Source organism: Leguminivora glycinivorella, chromosome 3, assembly GCF_023078275.1.
Source record: "Leguminivora glycinivorella isolate SPB_JAAS2020 chromosome 3, LegGlyc_1.1, whole genome shotgun sequence".
In the NCBI taxonomy this organism is placed as follows: Eukaryota; Metazoa; Arthropoda; class Insecta; order Lepidoptera; family Tortricidae; genus Leguminivora; species Leguminivora glycinivorella.
Genome location: NC_062973.1, coordinates 20,693,021 through 20,714,919, shown reverse-complemented (window position 1 = coordinate 20,714,919; position 21,899 = coordinate 20,693,021). Strand labels below are relative to the sequence as shown.

The window sequence follows — 21,899 nt, the reverse complement described above, 5'->3', positions numbered from 1 at the left end:
CCGAGTACTGTGTGTGTAGCCGAATGCACAAAAGCTCACGAAACGCTCACGATAATATCTCTTTCGTAGCTATAGCCTAGTTGCCTCCTAGTCAAATCAGCTTCTTTTTAAGAACAGTAAGAAGAATCATAAATATTGAATAAATTGCTGGATTTGATTTAGTTTTATGTTTTAATAGTCAGTATTTTGTTCGTGTTGGTGTGGTGAACATTTTGTGTTTCACTCGGTGGCAAAGTGCAACAAACACACTGGTTTCCACCTATGACGCTGTCTGTTTAAAATTATGACAGCATCAATCTAACCTCAAAATTAAAATTTTGAAAAAACTCCCGACCGCGACATAGTGGACCGATTTTTATGAAACATGGCGAAGAACACTCCTAACTAACTCAGCTTTCTAACAAAAAAAACTAACATATTAAACTGACCTCCAACGCTTCAAGGACGGCGTTGTCCCCGTGGTCTCGGAGAAGACTGGCTTGAAATGACATCAACACCTTCTGACAGCCGCGCGAGCTTTTCGAACTACCCGCACTTGGTTTTGATTATCAACTTGAACTGTTTGCGCACTAGGGATGTTACTCTGTCGACATATTACACTGACGATATTCGATTTAACGACTGTCGATATTATTTTCGGCTTACACTTATTAATGACAGGATTCCATACCATAGAAGAAATACCACCATAGAAGAAAGGGTAAAGGAGCACATCGCGGGTGTGAAAAATCGTCAGGTCAACAAGTCTGCCGTGGCTGAACATTTTGTTAGAGTCAGGGCCAAACCACTGGATCGAACTACATGACCCTAAAGTCCTTTCCACGGAACGCCATTTCTACAGTAGAAAAGTGCGTGAAGCCATTGAAATCAAAAAACATCGCAATTTCAATCGGGACGAAGGTTTTAGGATCTCATCCACATGGAATCCTGTCATTAATAAGTGTAAGCCGAAAATAATATCGACAGTCGTTAAATCGAATATCGTCAGTGTTGTATGTCGACAGAGTAACATCCCTAGTGCGCAAACAGTTCAAATTGATAATCAAAACCAAGTGCGGGTAGTTCGAAAAACTCGCGCGGCTGTCAGAAGGTGTTGATGTCATTTCAAGCCAGTCTTCTCCGAGACCACGGGGACAACGCCGTCCTTGAAAAATAAATAAATCGAAATCGGTTCATCCGTTCGGTAGCTACGATGCCACAGACAGACACACACACAGACAGACAGTCAAACAGACAGACAGACAGACAGACACGTCAAACTTATAACACCCCGTCGTTTTTGCGTCGGGGGTTAAAAACAGTGTACTCGTAATTTCCTTCTTTATGCTGTCGGCAAACTATGTAACGAAATTTTATTTTTTTCGGTCAATTTTTCATGAATAAATAATAAATTATGGGTCTCTTCTCTATTGGTCCATAAAGTGTTAAGTAATAATGTATCCTTTGTCCACGTGTTCGTTAGTCATAATTTGTTTTTTCTGAAACATGTAAGTTTTCGGGACTGCCATAAAACAAACCTAACCTAACCTAAACTATCTATAGATGACCTTAATTAAAATTCTGAAAAGTTCACCGTTTCATAATTATGACTAATAATAATCTGGCATTTATGACTCTAAATAATTATGTCAAAGGGAAAAGCTTAACTTTTCTTCCATGTATAATTTAATTTCAATGTATTAAGTTCTTTACAAAAAATTTAGAAATTGAAATAAATATCATACACGAAAGAAAAAACAACAAGGCCCACTAGTGGCCGAGCCGGGAAACCAACCCGGGTCTTCAGCTTACGCGGCTAACGTCTTTACCACTAGAACACCCGCCCGCCCTATTTATTTCAATTCATAATTTATACGAGTATATAGTAGTGTGACTACTAGAAAAAAAGAACAAATAAAAAAATATTCAATAAAATAATTTGATTTGAAGTTGGAAAAAATATATACTTAAACTTAATTTTTTCTATAAGCTTTAATTAGAAAGCCACACTGTTTCAACTATATTCAAAGTAGGTAAGTGAATCCAAGGAAGTCCCACACACCTAAATGAATATTCCGATTCGTATTTCCATTATATGCAAAGCAGCGATACGATCCTGCAGCGGGAAATGGAACGGATTCATCTTGAGAATGGTCCCTGAAGTAATAAATCTATAGTTAGTTTACTAGGCGATTGATTCCGATTTTCACTATAGTGACATTGATACATGGTACTCACAATTTTGTGCGTATCTGTGGTTTGATAAGTAACATTGTTACTCAGCAATATTTCCTTGTTGAGCAGGCAATGAACGGTGAAGTGCCACTATCGGTCGACAATTGTCAATTTTGTGAAATAGGCCATTAACAACTGTTTAGATTTAAATGAGGAGGCACACCACCACACCAGTGTGCCTGTGGCGGGATAAAATGTCAACGTTTTATCCCGCTAGGCGGCGCCTGTGCGAGTGCTCAGGCATGTCACTGTCATACATATGTGAGAGAGAGAAAAAAATCATCTTCTCGCTCTCATGTATGAAATCCTTTATCTGTGCAATGCAATGGACTAATAAGGTGGCGCCATTCGATACGATCTTTACAAACTTCTAGGAGGGTGTATTATGGTTATATTATAAACGATTTTCATTTCATTCCACAATTTGTCCCAATCACTAATCAGCTTGGGCAGTATTTAATTTCGTATCAAAATAGCGTCAAAATCGTGCGAGAATCTGAATCAACAAATAAATCACGTCTATCTGAAATCTTCAATTTCAGAACGGGCCATTGGCAAATCATTTCTAGGAATTATTCTTACTTACAGATCAAAACGCAAAGTATGATTATAGAACTTAATTTAACTAAAACTATTTCTAACTGAGGGGGAACTGAAATCTTCTCGAGGCTGAGGGGTAGGGTTAGAGCCGGCGTAGCTTTATTTGACGTTCATATGCGCATTGTAATATGCCTACTTGAAAAATAAATATTACATTTTCATTTTTATTGTTTCTTCAGTAAAATCAGTAGGTATATTTTGAGCAACTCTGTACCTTTAGGTACATTCGTTTTACAAACGGGTGTATTATACAATTTCAATACATGAATAACATCCTTTTTAATTTTTTTTAGAGTGTAGTTAATGCTATTCTCACACTGTCAATCGTGTCTATCCAAGCTGCGATTCTGCCAGTGTATCAACCAGAGCATGGCATGTAAATCGCGTCGCAGTTGCGTTTCTACACTCAATACCATTCATGGTGCCGGCCGATGCGTCGGGTATTGCACTGTTTGTGCATATCAACTTAAGACGATACTGTAGGGGTCAATTCTCCATACAAACGCTCTCGACTATTTCCTCCCTGGTTTTTGAAGATAGAGCAATGATTTTTTCAACACAGATCGTTATTATTTTTATCTGTGTCGGACCGTTTTGATTTTTTTGATATTCTGCTTTTTAAAGATTCTAGAGCCAATCAAAAATTTCCAAAAACGGCCTTTTTCATTGTGGCGCAAAAAAAGGTGTGATACTCAAGATTGGTAACAATTAACCAAAAAAGCTAAACCGACATAGATTATTTCATTGTTATTCAGATTCTCAAATTTCGTTCCGATTGATTAAGTTTTGAAGGAGGAAAGAGTCGAGAGCGGAACCTCGATTTTAAAGATTTTTTTGAAATATCTTTTGACTGAGTTGTTCTTAATGGACAATTTTTTTTCGATAAATCTAGTTAATAACACTTGTATATTTAATTAAAATTCCCAAGTTGAAAGGGGGGCTCCTTTCCATTTTAGCATTTTCGCTACAGTATCCTCTTAAACGTCGAATTCGCCACATTAGTACGAAGCGGATTGCGTGGGAAAATTTCCATTTGCAACAAGCGCAGCTCTGTCCAGGGTATGTACCCAAATGCACGAACACTTCGATATGTTAGAGTAATTATTTATTAATGCCTTATTTTGATTTACCTTACTGTCATTTATGATGAAAGTATTAAAGAATATCAATTGACTAATAGTAGTCACTGGGTTTCCGCCATGTTGGAATGTTATAAAAATGGCGGACAAGCAGTGACGGTGGCCAGTTCGAGTACAGACGAGTAGTAGTGAAGAAGTCTTGAATTATTTATTGTAAATTGGTTGTTAATATGTGTGTTATAAGTGAATAAAGTAAATGTGATGGTACAAGTAATAGTTTTCATCATCAACCTGGTAATATCCCCAATAGATAATATCGTTAAAGTACCTAGCTTTTTTTTTTATTGTGGACTGATCGGCGATTGACCCTAGTCACACCTGATGGCAAGTGAAGACAGAGTCTAAGATGGAGCTCACCGATTCAGTAATAGCCTATTCACTCTACGTTTAAAAAGACCGAGGTCGTATTTTTCTGGGAACACCGATGCTGGGAGAGAATTCCATTCCATTCAGCTACTCATCTCTATCGCTCTTCCAAATTCCAAGGGTGTTGAAATTGAAAATGACAATCTGAAAGGTTTTTTATAAATTAAAAAAAAAGTTTTCAAGATACGTGTACGATTTTATTTTTCCTGTAATATTGATTATAAGTATTATAACAGCCATGTTTGGTGAACATTTCATCAATTTAAATATGTTGGTAAACTTCGGAGATAAGGTGCGGAACGGTATTTTTTTTTTTACATTTTCCGTCAAAAAACATTTTTTTTCACAACCAAAAAAAAATAGTTATGATAAGTACAGTTTGAGCTCTTTCTTTTCTAACAATACTCCACTTGACCTAGTTACTTGAAATTAACATTTTGCCCCCCTTTCATTTTGGCCATTTTCTGTAATTAATATTAATAAATAAATAAAAAATACTTTCAATTTCTAGAGGTTAAGGATCATAAGTATTCCAAATTTCAAAGCGATAGCATAAGTAGTTCTAGAGATATTTAATAATGTGACAGACAGACAGACGGACAGAGCGGCGCCGGTAAGGGTCTTTTTGTACATTCTCGATACGAAACCCTAAAAACAGTGCGTGGAGTCCCTCCGCGCGGAAGAAGTGAAACTTCGTAATATAACCTCAAAAACATAAATATTTTCATTGCTATTTGCTCACATAATTGAAAAAACAAACTCATTTTGCACTCGATCTAAATATAAAACACACACATTTGTTCAGAAACGTTCAAAAATTGTATTCATTTTTTATCCTTATTTTCTGTGTCGCAATTAGCCAATTCATTTAATAATTTTATAAATAATTTAATTCACTTTTTAATAATATTTCAATAACGCGCTGAGTGAGCGGCATTTCACGCAATGTAACAATGACTGAGTGCTACGCGCTGTCAGTTGGAAGTCGCTTTCGAAGTTTCACTTCAAAATCAAATGTTATTTTTTCTATTTGCAACCCTAGTTACATCCCTAAGCCCCACGGCTACATTAGCGCTAATATGAGTTTAATGGCGACGATAATGATGACTTAGTTGACTCGATTTAAACCGCTGTGCTTAATGCTTTAATATCTATTCCAGGTTATATCAGTCATTCATTGCACTCCGTATCGTATTTCCATAATGAAATTGGCTGTACCGAAAACATAATTCGACGCTGGAAAGGCTAATTGACTAACAGACCATTTTTGGGCATATTGAGTTATATACATCATTGGAATCAGCGATTTTTTCTGCGTCTAACGAGCCAGGTTTCAAAACGATCTGAAGACTTTTTTGGCTTGTTAGCAATTTGGAAAAAGGCAATTTACTAAAAACATTTTCTCTAACAAGCCACTTTTTTTGACAAATTATTGAGATACTGGCTATATGTTAACGCCAAAAACACTTGTTTGGATGTTAGCCAATTTCGTTTAATGTAATTTTATATGTTTTAGTTTATAAGTCATTTTACCAGAATAAAAAAATCTTATGATTGCACGTTAACCATTTATCTAGAACCGCGGTAGTAAATAACTGCACGTTAGCCGTTTATCCAGAACCGCGGCAGTCAAAAACTGCACGTTAGCCGTTTATCCCAACCGGCGAAATAGTGGCTTAGGTGGTTTAAGCAAATATCCTAGAAATTAATAACACAACATTCTCCTTTAATCCATTTTACTTGTCTTTGGTAAATAAAAATTACATTTAATAGTCAAATATCCTGACCGAATAATTATATTTTAATTTACGTTAGTGAATTTAAATGAACTCTTCAGTCATAGCGTAATGCGTATTAGGTATTTTAAAACCAAAAACTGACCTTGAGCGTAAACATTTTACAAGGGGGAAAGGGACGGGCGACTCTTTAGTCAACGCTTAGTGCTACTCGAGTTAAGACGTGACAGCTATCGTGCGTAATTGTGGCGATCATTCATTTCGGAGTGTTTAGAGGTAACATTGGACAAAAATCTACAATGGACTCTTCATATAAGAAAACTAGCAAACAAATTAAGTTCAGCCGCATACGCCGTTAGGAGAATCAGGCAACTGACTAATGTTGAGACAGCTCGCCTAGTGTATCATAGTTATTTTCACAGTTTAATGTCATATGGTATTCTGGTTTAGGGCAAAAGATCTATGATAGTATCATTTATGTTGTTAAGAATTTAGACTGTTTCACTAAGAATTCTGATATCCATAATTATAACACTAGAAACAAAAATAAGCTTGCCATAAAGAAGTTTCGTGTCCGCAAAGTACAGAAATCATTTGTTGGGCAATGAATGCATTAATTTTTATAATAAGTTACCTGACACTGTTTTGAGATTACCCCTCCCAGCTCTTAAGAATTACTTAAAAAAATCTTTGATATTAAAGGCTTATTACAGAGTCGAGGACTATTTGATAGATAAACAATATAAACATGCATGGCCCGAACCAGAAACTGCAAAAAACAAATAGCAATTAAAATAATTGTATTATGTGTAGAGGACACAGTTCAGATAAGAAAGCACATAAAATATTTTATGTTTTGTAAGATCATAATATATTAGATTAAGATCATAATATATATGTAATGAACTATTCATAAGAGCTAGATGTAACCTACATGAATAAATATATTTTGAATTTGTACATATTTAATGATATTGAGATTTATATTATATTTTTCTTCTGTGACAATTTGATATGTTTTCTCTGAAGAAGAACGACGTATTATTAAACTACAATATAATTTATTGAAATTAATTTCCATAGAGTACCTACCTAGTCTGTTAATTTTTTTTTGATGAATACTTTTGCATGTTCAATTTTATCTTGTTATTTAATGCATGTTAATTATAAGATGTAATGTATTGAAAAGAAGTGGCCCGCCGAGTTTTTGCCGGTCCCATAGTGGATACCCCCCTCCCATCAACTGAGGGGAGACTGAAATCTACTCGAGGCTGAGGCGTAGGGTTAGAGCCGGCGTAGATTTATTTGACGTTCATAATTATGCGCATTGTAATATGCCTACTTGAAAAATAAATAATTCATTTTCATTTTCAAGTCTTTGTTTTGTGTATTCCTTAATTTTTATTTATTATACGTAATTTTAATTGTATAAAGTAATAATGATACTCGAACCTATATTTAAGTAATAAGTCGTTTTATTTATGTTCCTTTCGCGTTTGTGTTTTTTAACACAAACGCTAAGCTTACTAGTAATATTTAAGAGTACCTTTCTATTGTTTATTTTGAAAGTACCTATAAGTTTGTTTTATACTGTCCCGTGTATAACTCACTGGTCAAAGGAAACGGGTCAGATAGTATGGAGATCTTGAGATTCAATGTTGTAGTACTTGTAGTGAATACGGTTACCTTGTTGACCTAGTTGACCTTGACTAGTGACTTTGCCTACAAGTTGGAGGTCCCGGAATCGAATCCCGGTGAGGGCGTTTATTTGTATGTATATAAGTAGGTACCGTATTTACCTACATTTATCTACATTAGTAAGTACTTACCTATATATATCATCGCCCATCACACCATAATACAAGCCTTGCTTAGTTTGGGGCTTTGTTGATTTGTATCAGATTGCCCCCAGAATATTTAAAATATATACATACTCACATACACACATTTTTACACCTTTTTCACTACATGGTGGCGGCAGAGCGTCGAAGGTGCAACAGTAGAAACCTATGTCTATTTTCGTACAATCAACAGCAAAAGTAAGTGTTGACCATCTTCCTTTTCATAATATAATAAGGTCTACAATCGAATAATGATCACTTACTTTTGCTGTTGCCTGCACAAATAAGTTTAACTTAATTAAAGATTATTTCATGAGAAATACAATAGTTTTCAGTATGACATCTCATCTAAAAACAGGTGTTAGTTTTTGGTGAAGTGCCTTTTAAGCTGTTATACCAGTGTTTCATAATGTTAGCTAGTGGCTGTTATGCATTTTCTTCGATTCTAGTTTTGTTTGAAACGTCTTATTATATGTTCTTTTGGGTTGGGTTTTAAAGCTAATAGTCGCATAAGTTAAGTATCCGTTCCCTAAGAAACTATGAATATGGTGGTTAGACCTTTATCCTGACTTTGAAAAAATGACAATTGTCTAACGTGGACTTTATTTCGTAAATACGTACATATATCGGAATACAATCGTATTGATCAAATAAACAACACAAATACCTCCAACTTCGTAGTACGTCATTATATTGTATAATAAATAAACAAAAAGTTATGATTTTTTTCCAAAAAAAAAGTTTATATTGGCTCTCCTGTAAAGTTTGCAAAATGCACGTTAGTCAATTAGCCTTTCCAGCGTCGATATGACGATATCGGTTTGTCAGTTAAATAGAAGCATACATTAAACAGATACGTCAGTGCTGCACTGAGCTTTTGAAGCTTGCCAAAAATATTAAAATATGATTTACCTAAAAATATACGATCCATACTGTAAAAAACAAGCACGAAAATCGTCGTGACATGAGGAATTCTATAAAATGCAACAAATGGATAAGAAAGAACGCCACATTGCCAGGAGCAATAAAAGTTAAAGTCTCGCCCTCGTGAATCGCTGCCTGATAATAATATATGGAGCTTTGCGATGCCGTGCCGTCTCGCGAGGGCTGTTTCGCGTGAGACATATTTAAATAGTATGATGTAAGGTACCTACATTGTGCGAACAAGCTCTATGGTTTCCCACATTCAGAACAGTTTTAAGAGAATATTTTGTTTTTGCTTTAAATCTACTTAGGGCCTACTACTAGTTGCATCAACCACATTTGACAGACACATCACGCAGCAGATGTCTATGGAACTTCCCATACAGTATAATTTAACGAACGCTTTAACGATGACAGATGGTTTGATGCAACCGGCCCTTAGCTATAGGTATTACACATTGTCATTACATTTTTATAAGGAGTAAAAGAAGAATCACAAAGCAGAATTTTTTACCTTTGAGATGTCAAACTTGGATTTGTTTGTAGGTACTTCGTATTTATATGACTTTTGTACAACAGTTTCTAAGTCATTAAGGGCCACTTGCACCAACAAAGATGGAGGGTTAACGCACCATTTCATATGGAATTTGTTGACAGCCCACTAACCCTGAGTTAAGTGGTTGGTGTAAGTGGGCCTGTACAAATATGATTTTAAAGGCCATGCCAGGATAAGCTAAGTGAATCTGCCCCCAGCGAGTTTTGGCTTGAATTTTTTTTATTGATTCGTCTTTGTATTAGTACTAATAGTATCGAGTATGCCAAATTTCAGCTCCCAAAACTTTTTAGTTTAGTAATTTAAAAAAAACGAAATTTGAACTTTCTTCGAAATTTTTTTTTCTGGGCAGCCGATTTCGACGTGCGTCACGTATATTGTGCATGTAGGTAGTACAATTATATGACATTAATTTTGTGTTATATTGCCATACAAAAACTAAAAAAAAATGAAAAAAAAAATCAATTTTTTTTAAAAGTATTATCATGCAAGCGACAGCTCCAGATTTTTCATCAAAGTAAGCCTCTTTAATAAGCTACCAAATGAATATAAATACTTAATTTTATCTGTGGTAGAACAAGGTGTTTTTTTTTAATTGAATACATCACAATACATTTTACTCCCATACACGCTCGTTAAAATTGCTGACAAACTCCAGAGAAACGTGTACGTTGGTCATAAACACTGGCCACTAATAAAAATTAAAAAAAAAATATATATATGAATGTTTTTTTATAAAAAAATTGCGAAAAAAAATTCTTATACAATTTCTATGAAAAAAAAAAATTTTTTTACATGGTGTTTTTCTGATGCTAATCGATTTCATTCCTATTCAGTATCAATAGTTTCTTAGGGCTCAACTTCCGGTAATGTACTAAAAAGCTGAAAATTGTAGGAAACTTTCCACATTTACCCCATAGTGTGTACCTATAATATCTACAAAAATGAAACTATTTTTTACAAACAGTTTTTTTGTTGCCAATCGATTCCATTCTTATCCAGTATCAATACTTGCTTTGCATTAAAAACCCACAAATCAATGGATACATTTTCCATACATTTTGTTATGGGGTAAATGTGGAAAAAGTTTTCTTCAATATGTGGCTCTTTAGTACATTACCGCAAGTTAAGCTCAAAGAAACTTTCGATACTGAATAGGAATGGAATCGATTGGCATCAGAAAAACACCATGTGAAAAAAAAATGTTTTTCATAGAAATTGTATATGAAAAGTTTTTTGCAATTTGTGACTTTTTGTTATAAAAAAAACATATTCATATATATTTTTTTTTAATTTTTATTAGTGGCCAGTGTTTATGACCAACGCGCACGTTTCTCTGGAGTTTGTCAGCGATTCGTTTTAACCTTTTAACGAGCGTGTATGGGAGTAAATGTATTGTGATGTATTCAATTAAAAAAAACACCTTGTTCTACCACAGATAAAATTAAGTATTTATATTTATTTGGTAGCTTATTAAAGAGGCTTACTTTGATGAAAAATCTGGAGGTGTCGCTTGCATGATAATACTTAAAAAAAATGTTTTTTTTTAATTTTTTTTTTTGAGTTTTTGTATGGAAATATAACACAAAATTAATATCATATAATTGTCCTACTTACATGCATAATATACGTGACGCACGTCGAAATCGGCTGCCCAGAAAAAAAAATATCGAAGAAAGTTCAAATTTCGTTTTTTTTTTTTTTTTTAATTACTAAACTATAAAGTTTTGGGAGCTGAAATTTGGCATACTCGATACTAATACAAAGACGAATCAATAAAAAAAAATTCAAGCCAAAACTCGCTGGGGGCAGATTCACTTAGCTTATCCTGGCATGGCCTTTGTTTTCAGTTCGGAGGCCATGAATAAAATTACATCAGTTAACAAAATACTAACCCCGATGCAGAAGAGTTCGCCTAGTAATACAGAAATATTTTATTTTTCTAATAACGTTTACGCATGTAGGTATATCACGACCTTACATCAGTCATGTATTATAATACCCATCGATAAAAGATAAAAATCGTCCTTTTCTTCCTTTCAGTATCAATGATATTTCTTGTATTTAGATTTAGTTATTGTACAATACTGTCGTAAAAAAAACCGGCCAAGTGCGAGTCGGACTCGCCCACTGAGGGTTCCGTACAAACTTTCAATTGTTAAAATAATCATACTACTCACACTCATCATCATTCCCTTGCCCTTTTCCCATTATTTGGGGTCGGCGCAGCAGATCATCTTCCTCCATTTCTCTCTATCAGCCGTCATTTCCATACTAATACCTTTCACTCTCATATCGTTGTTCACACATTCCATCCATCTTTTCTTAGGCCTTCCACTACCATTGTATCCTACTCACACTCATATTAATTTATTCATTCAACGCCATTTTACACGTCAAGATTTGATTTAAAAAAATAATATTCATACAACAATAATACTTAGAGAATAAATAGACAGAAAGATTGAAATTACAGAGAGTTAGGCAATATTCACATAAAAAATGCACAAAAATATTTTTCTAATTAGGTAATAAAAAAATTGTCATAAGTGTAGAACGGGTGCTCGACCAGCCAATTTTTTAAGCGATAGTTATTGTATTTAGCGCCGTCTCTCGGCAAAATTTACTAAGTAATTTACGCGACTTGAGACTTGTGTGAACCTTTAGGCATGGAAAGTCACATGAAAAGTTGTCGAAACTAATAATAGATGGCGCTGCATTTGAATTTCTTGACTGATAACTCTAATACTAAATTGAATATACTCTAAGGTAGAGCAGAGTCTAACTGGGGAATTACCTCCGCTTTACAAAAGACCGCAATCAAGTAGCACTAGACTTTACTCATTGTTGTGTTCCTGCCGGTGAGTAAAGCAGCCAGAGCTCAACGAGGGTGCGGTATGCTGACGACGGGAGGACCTACGGAAGTAATTAGGACAATAGATCCTTCCTCCTTCCTCCTTCCTTCCTTCCTCCTCCTTCCTTCGGTCCTTTGAGTCGTCGGCACCCAGGCCCCTTCTAAGTACAGGTTTGTACAAGTTTCTAATGAGTCGAGTCGGCAACGCACATGTGCCACTCCTTGAGTGGCAGGCGTCCATATGTAACAGTGACCGCTTTCCATCAGGCGGACCGTATGCATGTTTGCCACCTACGTGGTACAAAAAAAAACTCGACGAATTCACCTTAAACATTAAAAACTAAATCAAAATCGATTGATTCGTTCGGGAGCTATGATGCCAGACAGACATGTCAAGCGTCAAACCTATTATTATTATAACACTCCGTCGTTTTTGCGTTGGTGGTTAAAAACAAGAAACCTCCTTCAAACTATAATAAAACACAACTTTCCATGAAAATCGGTAAAGTGCGAGTCGGATTTCGACATTTCCATACAAAAAGGTCATGAGCGCCTGACGACATGTGATGGCAACGTACACTAGATTTGTACTTTAAAGATTTTGCGTATATTTTGGTAAGAGATAGAGCAAATAGACTTCAGATTTTGGTTGTCGGTGGCACAATTTTTTTTGTTTTCGTATATATACACCATTTTTTGGACCTATTAGGGCAATATTATGGTCAGTGCAGTTCTAAACAGTCTTAAGCGCCTCTTTTTTAGTAGGAACTTAAGTCATTTTGGCAAATGATTAAATTTTTTAACAATTTCTAAACAGAAATGAATTTCTTTCTACCTGTCCATGGCGCTCACCAAATTTCAAAACATTTAGTAAGCACTTGCAGCGGCAGTGAGTGAAAATCTCAATTTGAGTTTTTTTCTCTTAAGTCCGACTTACGCTTGACTGTAGATTTCTAATAGGTTTTCCTGTAATCTACAGGTAGAGGGCTATCTCGTGTATTTTTTTGAAAATTTTACGCTAAGTAGTTTCGGAGATAAGGGGGGGGGGAATGGTAATTTTTTGCTTATTTTCTTAAATTACTTCTAAATTACCAAAATAAAAACTATAAAAAAAATATATTTGAGATGCTTATAAAATGCTCTTTCATTTGATATGTAGCACAATATAGTTCTAATAACTTTAATTTTTAATTTGCAATTTTACCCCCCAAAAGTGCCCCCTATGATTAAATTTCGTTTAATTCCATTTAATTATATTACAGGGACAGACAGACACGCGAGTGATCCTATAAGGGTTCCGTTTTTCCTCTTTGAGGTACGGAACCCTAAAATAGTAGTTTTAGAATTACATAAATAAACGAATTAACTTTTCCGTTCACCACACCATTAAATTCAAGTTCTCCGAAGAATAATAAACGAAGAATTATGTGAAAATAAAGGAGCAAAAGGAATTTCCTGAAATGCAGTTCTGTCTGCTGCAGAAAAAGCTGGGATGCGAGTGATGCCATGTTTGATTGCATTTCTAAGTCCGTTTGTTCTGTTCTATCAGTCTTTTTAACTGAGTAAGAAGACTGAAATGGATACCATACCATCGGTCGGTGGGCGGTCGATGTGGTGTAGCGGTTAATCACGTTATTCAGCCGCGTTAGCTGGAGACCCGGGTTCGATTCCCGGCTTCGCCACCACGGGGCTTGATCGCGTTTTTTTTCCGTAGTGTATGGTATCCATTTCAGTTTGTAATTTATATATATAGTAGTGTTATCGTTAGTAAGAAAAGTTTACTAAAGTTTTCTGTCATCACGACTTTCGGTAAAGAAGAAATTAAGTATTGATGCTGATGACATTAGAAAATACTAATTTACTGTTATATACCTACACAGAGCAGAGTCTCGCCAAGATTATTGACGAGTTATTTAATCTGCTACCGTACTTTAATTTATCGTTACTAGGATATGCCCCATCTTTGAAATTATAGATATTTTCATTATTACCAGACGTACACTTACACTTACAATACTCTTTATTGCACACTTTGATAAAATACAACAATACAAAACAAGGAAGAAACACGAACAAAGGTAAACAACAGGCGGTCTTATCGCTAAAGAGCGAATTCTTACAGAAATTGATAAATTTACATAATGTCAGTAGGTGTCAGCAAATTGGAAGAAATAAACTTATCGCACAATATAGGCAAAAAAAAGTTAACATACATAAACATACATATATAAAGATAAATAACTAAATGCATAAATATATAAATAAAATACGTACGGACGTATCATTTCACTATTTGTACGGTTCTCGTAATTTCGCTGTATTTTTAAAATATTAGGGTGCTTATTTGCTTACGGGAATACTGTTACTATAGCTAGCTCTCTATCGCTCCTCCGAATTCGAGAGGGCAAATAAATAATACTTACTTTTATTTTTACATACGTCAAATTGTTTAAAAAATATTTAGTAATAGAAATTAAACATTTTTTTTATCATAGCAACACTTACTCTCTTCGTACAAAAGTAACTAAATAGTTGCCACATGCTAAACGGTTTAGATAGACGGTGGCGCCCCTTATTCATTTGTATTATTGTTGCCAGACTCGTTTGTATGGAGAAACGGGCGTCTCTTCAGGATGTTCGGGTAATTAAATAAGCACAGCACGCTTTTATTACACGTCTTCCGCACACGGCGATTCCGACTTCGCATAGTCATACATCTTGCACCTTAATACATTGTAAGAAAGCGGGAAATGTATCTGGATGTCTGATACGCTGCAGAAAATGAACATGCCTGCTAGAGACATTCGCATTATAAGAGACTCCTTATTATTTCCTAAAGTACAACATTTAGGTATAACATATTTCATAAGTCTGATTTGCATTTCAAAACATGTATACCTACAGAAGCCGCCGTTGACTGTATGTTATTATTATGGAGCTGTTGTGTTGTGTGTGTGTGTGTATGTGTGTGTGTGTGTAGGTACGGTTCGAACATTACACAAGTTGGAGTAGCTATTAGAAACCCAAGTTTTTTGGTTGCTACATAACATATGAGGTTCTAAAATGGCGTGTTATCTCAGTAGCCGCCAAAACAAAACACAGGATACTTACTTCATGAAAATATATAAGACACTAAAACTTAGAATGAACAAGTGAAATAGTAACGATACAAGTGCGGAAAAGAGAAAAGTCTGAACGAGTGGTGTCGAATTTCTTTTTTCCGTACTTGTTCACATTCATGTATAGGTACTCGTACCTATAATAGGTTTTGAAGGTACATTTTGGCGAGTTAATATTTTCAAGTAGGTACAGTCAACCAATTGGAACCCTAGGCCACTGTAGAACTATGTCATAGTGACGTTATAAATAATGTTGTAAGAAATCTCTTACTGCTTGTCATTTTGACATGGTTGTAGAGTGGCCTAGGGTTCCAATTGGTTGACTGTACTTATTTGTCAGGTGAGTCAAACTCATGAGTTTGTCACAATTTAGCGGTAAACCGCAACATCGAAAGTAGGAAAAGACGTTAGGTACCAACGTGCTTACGAGTTGTTTGTAGCACAAGGACCAGAAGAAAGATTTCTCAAAAAGTTACACACTGGATTTAATCCCCGCGCGTAGCCGGGGCGGGCCGCTAGTTTATTATAAATAGATTTAAAAGTGGAAAATGTCTGCCTTGGGTGAGACTTGAACTCACGGCCTCTGGATCGATACTCCAGCGCTCTGCCAACTGAGCCACCAAGACTTCAACCAAGCCAGCGAAATTTTCCACTACTAAGGTCAATGGGACCCGTAGCGACATCTACCGTAAGAGTGTTAAACTTCTTAAACGGCAACTGGAGTTCCAAGTCATATTGGAAATTCACCAGTTATGATGCGCCAACCATGCTAAATTTTAACTTCTGATTAGCAGAAACGTCTGCAATCGATGCCGTTAGGCTTAGAACGCAGACGCAGACGCAGACTCAGCTGCAGACGTTTCTGCTAATCAGAAGTTAAAAATATTATAAATAGAGTTGTGCCGTTCCCGAGAACGTTCTCCCGTTTGTATGGGAAATGTTCTCTCAGGAGAATATTCTCCATAGTATAATGAGAACGTTCCCGAGAACGGCACAACTTTAATTATAAATACTGATGTAGTGCGAAAAGGGTTTCCTCCGTATTTTTAACCCCCGACGCAAAAACGACGGGGTGTTATAAGTTTGACGCGTCTGTCTGTCTGTCTGTTTGTCTGGTCTGTCTGTCTGTGTGTGTGTCTGTCTGTGGCATCGCAGCTCCCGAACGGATGAACCGATTTAGATTTAGTTTTTTTGTCTGAAAGCTGAGTTAGTCGGGAGTGTTCTTAGCCATGTTTCATGAAAATCGGTCCATTATGTCGCGGTCGGGGGTTTTTCAAAATTTTAATTTTGTGGTTATGTTATTCCGGACACTATCGTATTTGTCATGCTAGTTCAATCAGAGTGTCAGTCCATCTTGTACTGAGACTGACTGAAATAGAATGACTTGTTCGTACGTTTTCGTAAGAATACGAAGGAAACTCTTTCCGCACTACATCTGTACTTATACATACTTATGACTTCTGGTAAATACGATTAACTCATTATACAACATCCATACTAATATTATAAATGAGAAAGTGTGTGTGTCTGTTTGTTTGTCCGTCTTTCACGGCAAAACGGAGCGAAGAATTGGCGTGATTTTTTAAGTGGAGATAGTCGAAGGGATGGAGAGTGACATAGGCTACTTTTTGTCTCATTCTAACATGAGCGAAGCCGCGGGCAAACGCTAGTATAAAATAATACAATAAACATTTACATTAAAACTTATAATCCATACTAATATTATAAATGGGAAAGGTTAGTGTGTGTGTCTGTTTGTTTGTCCGGCTTTCACGGCAAAACGAAGCGAAGAATTGGTGTGATTTTTTTAAGTAAAGATAGTTGAAGGGACGGAGAGTGACATAGGCTACTTTTTGTCTCATTCTAACATGAGCGAAGCCGCGGGCAAACGCTAGTATAAAATAATACAATAAACATTTACATTAAAACTTATAATCCATACTAATATTATAAATGGGAAAGGTTAGTGTGTGTGTCTGTTTGTTTGTCCGGCTTTCACGGCAAAACGAAGCGAAGAATTGGTGTGATTTTTTTAAGTAAAGATAGTTGAAGGAACGGAGAGTGACATAGGCTACATTTTGTCTCTTTCTAACACGAGCGAAGCCACGGGCAAAAGCTAGTACTTAAAACTTATGAATAAAAAATTTGGCCCAGGTCTTGCTCGTTGGGTTACTCATATAATAATATTAATAAACGAAGTACCAAAATACCTGCCCTCACCGAGTTGAGATTCCGCTTCGTTACCCTTGCTTTAATTTACTTTTACCTATTTCTGTGCGTTTTTCTTTTCCCGGTTTGATGTTGGGAAAACGGGGATAATTAATTAATACGATTCATTGACGACAATTTAATTATGACGTTTCAATTACACAGTATTTATTCAATTCAATTTATTCAATTAACAGTATATGAGGAAACCGAAACTAAAAGAAAAATGGAAAAATATTTACCTCCGGCAGGACTTGAACCTGCGATCTTCTGCATCCGGTGCAGTCGCTATGGCCAACTTAGCCACGGAGGCCTGGGACTCCAGTACCAAGGATAGAGAAATAAACATTATCGTAGCACGAAGTACCTATAGATAGGTGTAGGTACCTACTTTTTATCATGACCAGCACGGGAAGCATGGTCGCGCGGTGGTCGCGCGATAGACGATAAAATATCAGGCCGTCCCTATCGCACTTACAAATAGTGCGATACGGCCTGCTATTTTATCGTCTATCGCGCGACCATGCTTCCCGTGCAGCACGGGTAGCATGGTCGCGCGATAGACGATAAAATATCAGGCCGCCCCTATCGCACTTACTAATAGTGCGACGGCCAGATGTTTTATCATTTATCGCGCGACCATACTTGCCTGCCTGAGATCGGACAGTTAGGCGACATTAATTTGTATGACGTTTTCGGAATAATAAACCTTATGTTGTTAGAATGACGCCCAGTTGTCCGATCTCTGATCATGACAGAAAAAAATCTGACGAATAACAGAAAGCTAATTAAGGTACAAATCACAACAAAAATCTCGGCAAATCTCGACATTTTTTCTATTATTACACTATGATGTTGAGTTCTACATGTATCCACTGAACACGCCTACCATGTATAACCGGAGGACACTATTTAATAATGCACACATTGTGAAACATGGAAAAAATGCACCAGTTACATTTGCCCCCCAGTCGAGATTTGTCCTGCTGTACCTTATTGCATAACGAATGTATTGATAAAGATGACATACGCTGATGGGTACACGGGTACAGCAATTTACTTTATTTTTCAACGAAGCATGAATATTAAAATAACTTAAAGATCAAGGTTTACGTGCCAATAGCAATGTTTCTTCATACTTAATTACGAATACCTAATTAGGGCTTGTATTTGACTTTTGCCAAAGACAAAATCAACATCAACAACTCCACCGATTTAAATAAAAATCTGATTTGAGATAATCAATTGTTTCTTTTTTTAATAGGATATGAGCTTTTAACTTTTTTTTTACCTTAACTAACATGGCTATGGGCTAAATACAACATTATAAGGAAGGGGTATTTAAGTTAGGGACCATATAAATTTGAACAATGTTGGTTTGTCTTTACTGCATAGTAGCGTTGAAAAAACCCGGAAAAAATCAAATGTTTTTTCCGAAGTTTATGAAATTTTCGTTTTTTTTTTCGTTTTCTTTCGGGTTTTTTAAGAAAAAAAAAACGAATAAATTATACTCGATCTAGTGCTTGCAACCCCGGCGGTCGCGAAAATCTCGGTATCAGAGAGTGGGAGTGGCCTAGTGTCCGAGGAGGTACATCACAACCCTCTTGATATATCTATACAACTAAAATCACGCTTTGATAAGCAAATAAAGCATACCTTAGAAACCAATGATTCGGAAGCCGTAAGAAATTTTCGTAAAGCCGACTATCCACTTCTTTATACCCTTCTTTCACAAATAGACTGGTCAAAGCTGTATCTTATAGATAATTTAGAAGTAGCGGTAAAATTTCTCTACCAAAAGATCAATGAGACAATTGAGTCTGCGGTTCCACTTAAGAGAAAAGGTACCAAACGTACAAACTACCCAAAGTGGTTCAATGCTGACTTAATTTACTACAACAATATGAAAAATAATTACCATAAACTATACAAAATTACTGAGAACCAATTATTTTACGCATTATTCTATTATTACAGAAAACTTGTTAAAACAAAATCTGAGGAAGCTATGAGTAATTATCTGAACACCATAGAATCAAACATCACACGCGACCCAAAGTCCTTCTGGTCGTATGTAAAGTCGAAGCGCGAAGGTCAGGAACCGGCGGTCTTCGGTGACTTGTCACCGCGTCAAATAGCGGATTCATTCGCTCAGTTTTTTCAGAGCGTCTTTCTTGACAAAACACCTGTTTTGGATCCCAATGATGCGATTAGATCGTCCAATAAATCTACAGTGGGCTCAACCCATGTGCACATTGAGCATATTCATAAAAGCGAAATTCGCACCGTTCTGAAGAAACTCGCGCCTAAATTCACACAGGGACCAGACGGTGTCCCGCAGGTTATTGTCAAGGACTGCCACGAGATCTTTACAGCACCCTTGCATTACATTTTTAATCTTTCAATTAAACAAGGTAAATACCCTTCACATTGGAAATCCTCAAAAGTAATACCAATACATAAGACTGGGTCTAAATCCGAAATACATAACTATAGGCCAGTGGCAGTCTTGTGTGTATTTGGTAAGGTATTTGAAGCCGTAATATATGCAAGGCTATTCAATCAGCTGAAAGGAGATTTCTGTGATGAACAACACGGTTTTTTACCGCAAAAGTCAACCACGACCAACCTGATGAATATCACTACGTTTATTTCAAATAGTCTGGAATCGCATAAACAGGTCGACGTAGCATACTTTGATTTTCAAAAGGCGTTTGACCGGGTGGATAATCAGATATTATTGCAAAAGCTAGCTCAATGTGGTCTGACATTGAATCTTCTTTCATTCATGGCTGACTATTTGTCAAAAAGGGTACAGTTCGTGCAATATCAAGGGTGCAAGTCTAATTATTATCAGGTAACATCGGGCATAGGTCAAGGAAGTAATCTTGGTCCTTTGTTATTCTTAATATTAATAAATGACCTCCCAGCACAGATATCGCATTCCTTTTGTTTAATTTTTGCAGATGACGTAAAACTAGCTTACCCTGTTAATGATTACCGTGACACAACCAGGCTCCAAGCTGATATAAATCAAGTATATCAATGGGGTCTAAAGAATAGTCTCGCACTAAACATTTCTAAGTGTTCAATTGTATCCTATACACGCTCAAAACATCCATGTCATAATGATTATGTTATAGCGGGTGAGAAAATAAGGCGAGCTACCTTAGTGAAAGACTTGGGCACTTGGTTTGATTCCCAGATGTCGTTTCATCACCAGGTCCTTGAAACTTGCAAAGAAGCTCATAAACGGATGGGATTTGTTAAGCGTCAGAGCAAGCACTTTACAAATAGACGAGCTCTTGACCTGCTTTATATTTCATATATCAGAAGTAAAGTTGACTGTAATGCCATTGTATGGAATCCGTATGAGGATAAACATATTTTAAATGTCGAAAAAATACAAAAATCTTTCGCAAGATACTTATTTCAGAAAATGTATTTTTACTATCCGTATTTGTATCCAACTCCGTACGTGTTGGGTATGGTGGGATACCAGACGCTCGAAGCTCGTAGGAGTATCACCTTGGTTCGTTTCTTTGTTGGTTTAATACGAGGCCAGACGAATAGCAGTTTCCTCTTAGCGCAAGTATCCTTAAATGTTCCACCTGTTTCAAGACACAATCTCCGTCCTCGTAAACTCCCCTTACTCAACATTCCGAACACCTGTACTAAGTCCAATTCCCTCTCGCCTCTCTACCGAGCTCTAATGCTCATTAATAGCATATTGGACCAGGACGACTCATTAGACTTATTTTCAACTCCTGAACCGAGATTTTTAGCCACAGCCGGGCGTTACCTCGAGGCCATAGTCGCCCCGAGCACGATTAGTAGGTACTGCTTAATAGCGAATATTATTTAAATTGAATTATTAATGTTTTATTTAAATTATGACTGTTTTGTTAATTAACTATTTTTATTCGTATGATCCTATGTGTCATGATTGGTGTATACTGTAAGTGACATTGTATTAATAAATAAATGAAATAAATGAAAAAAAAAAATAAATAAATTAAAATTAGTAGGTATTCCTTTAATCGCTCTCACTCTCATCATATACTGATGGTCAAGTGACCTTGGCAGTAAATAATTTTTAAGAAAAAAAAACCGCCTTCCTTTGGGGTTCTGGTGATAAATACTTTCAAATGTTGGATTATCTTATCAATTCGTCTGTATATTTTTTAATGTTTGTTATTCGATATCTCCGTCATTTCTGAACCAATTTTGAAATTTGGATGATTCTGAAGTACTTACAGATGAGAATGATTATCAGAACGGAACTCTAACCAGGGGCGGCTCACTCTTCATCAGCAGTTCCACTGCACCAAATGTCACTGTTCTG

The 21,899-nt window shown here is 36.1% G+C and overlaps 1 protein-coding gene across 2 annotated transcripts in view; it reads right to left on the bottom strand.

The window, feature by feature from the left end:
• LOC125224806 overlaps window positions 1-21,899 on the bottom strand; it is a 256,234-nt gene that overhangs the window by 102,019 nt on the left and 132,316 nt on the right. The window contains exon 1 of one of the 2 annotated variants that reach the window (XM_048128271.1): window positions 17,797-17,837. The exons of the other annotated variant lie outside the window; for it this stretch is intronic. Coding sequence (XP_047984228.1) covers window positions 17,797-17,830 — 34 coding nt within the window. The 5' untranslated portion in view covers window positions 17,831-17,837. Of the gene's footprint in view, window positions 1-17,796; window positions 17,838-21,899 lie in introns of those variants that run through there. 2 annotated transcript variants of the gene reach the window in all.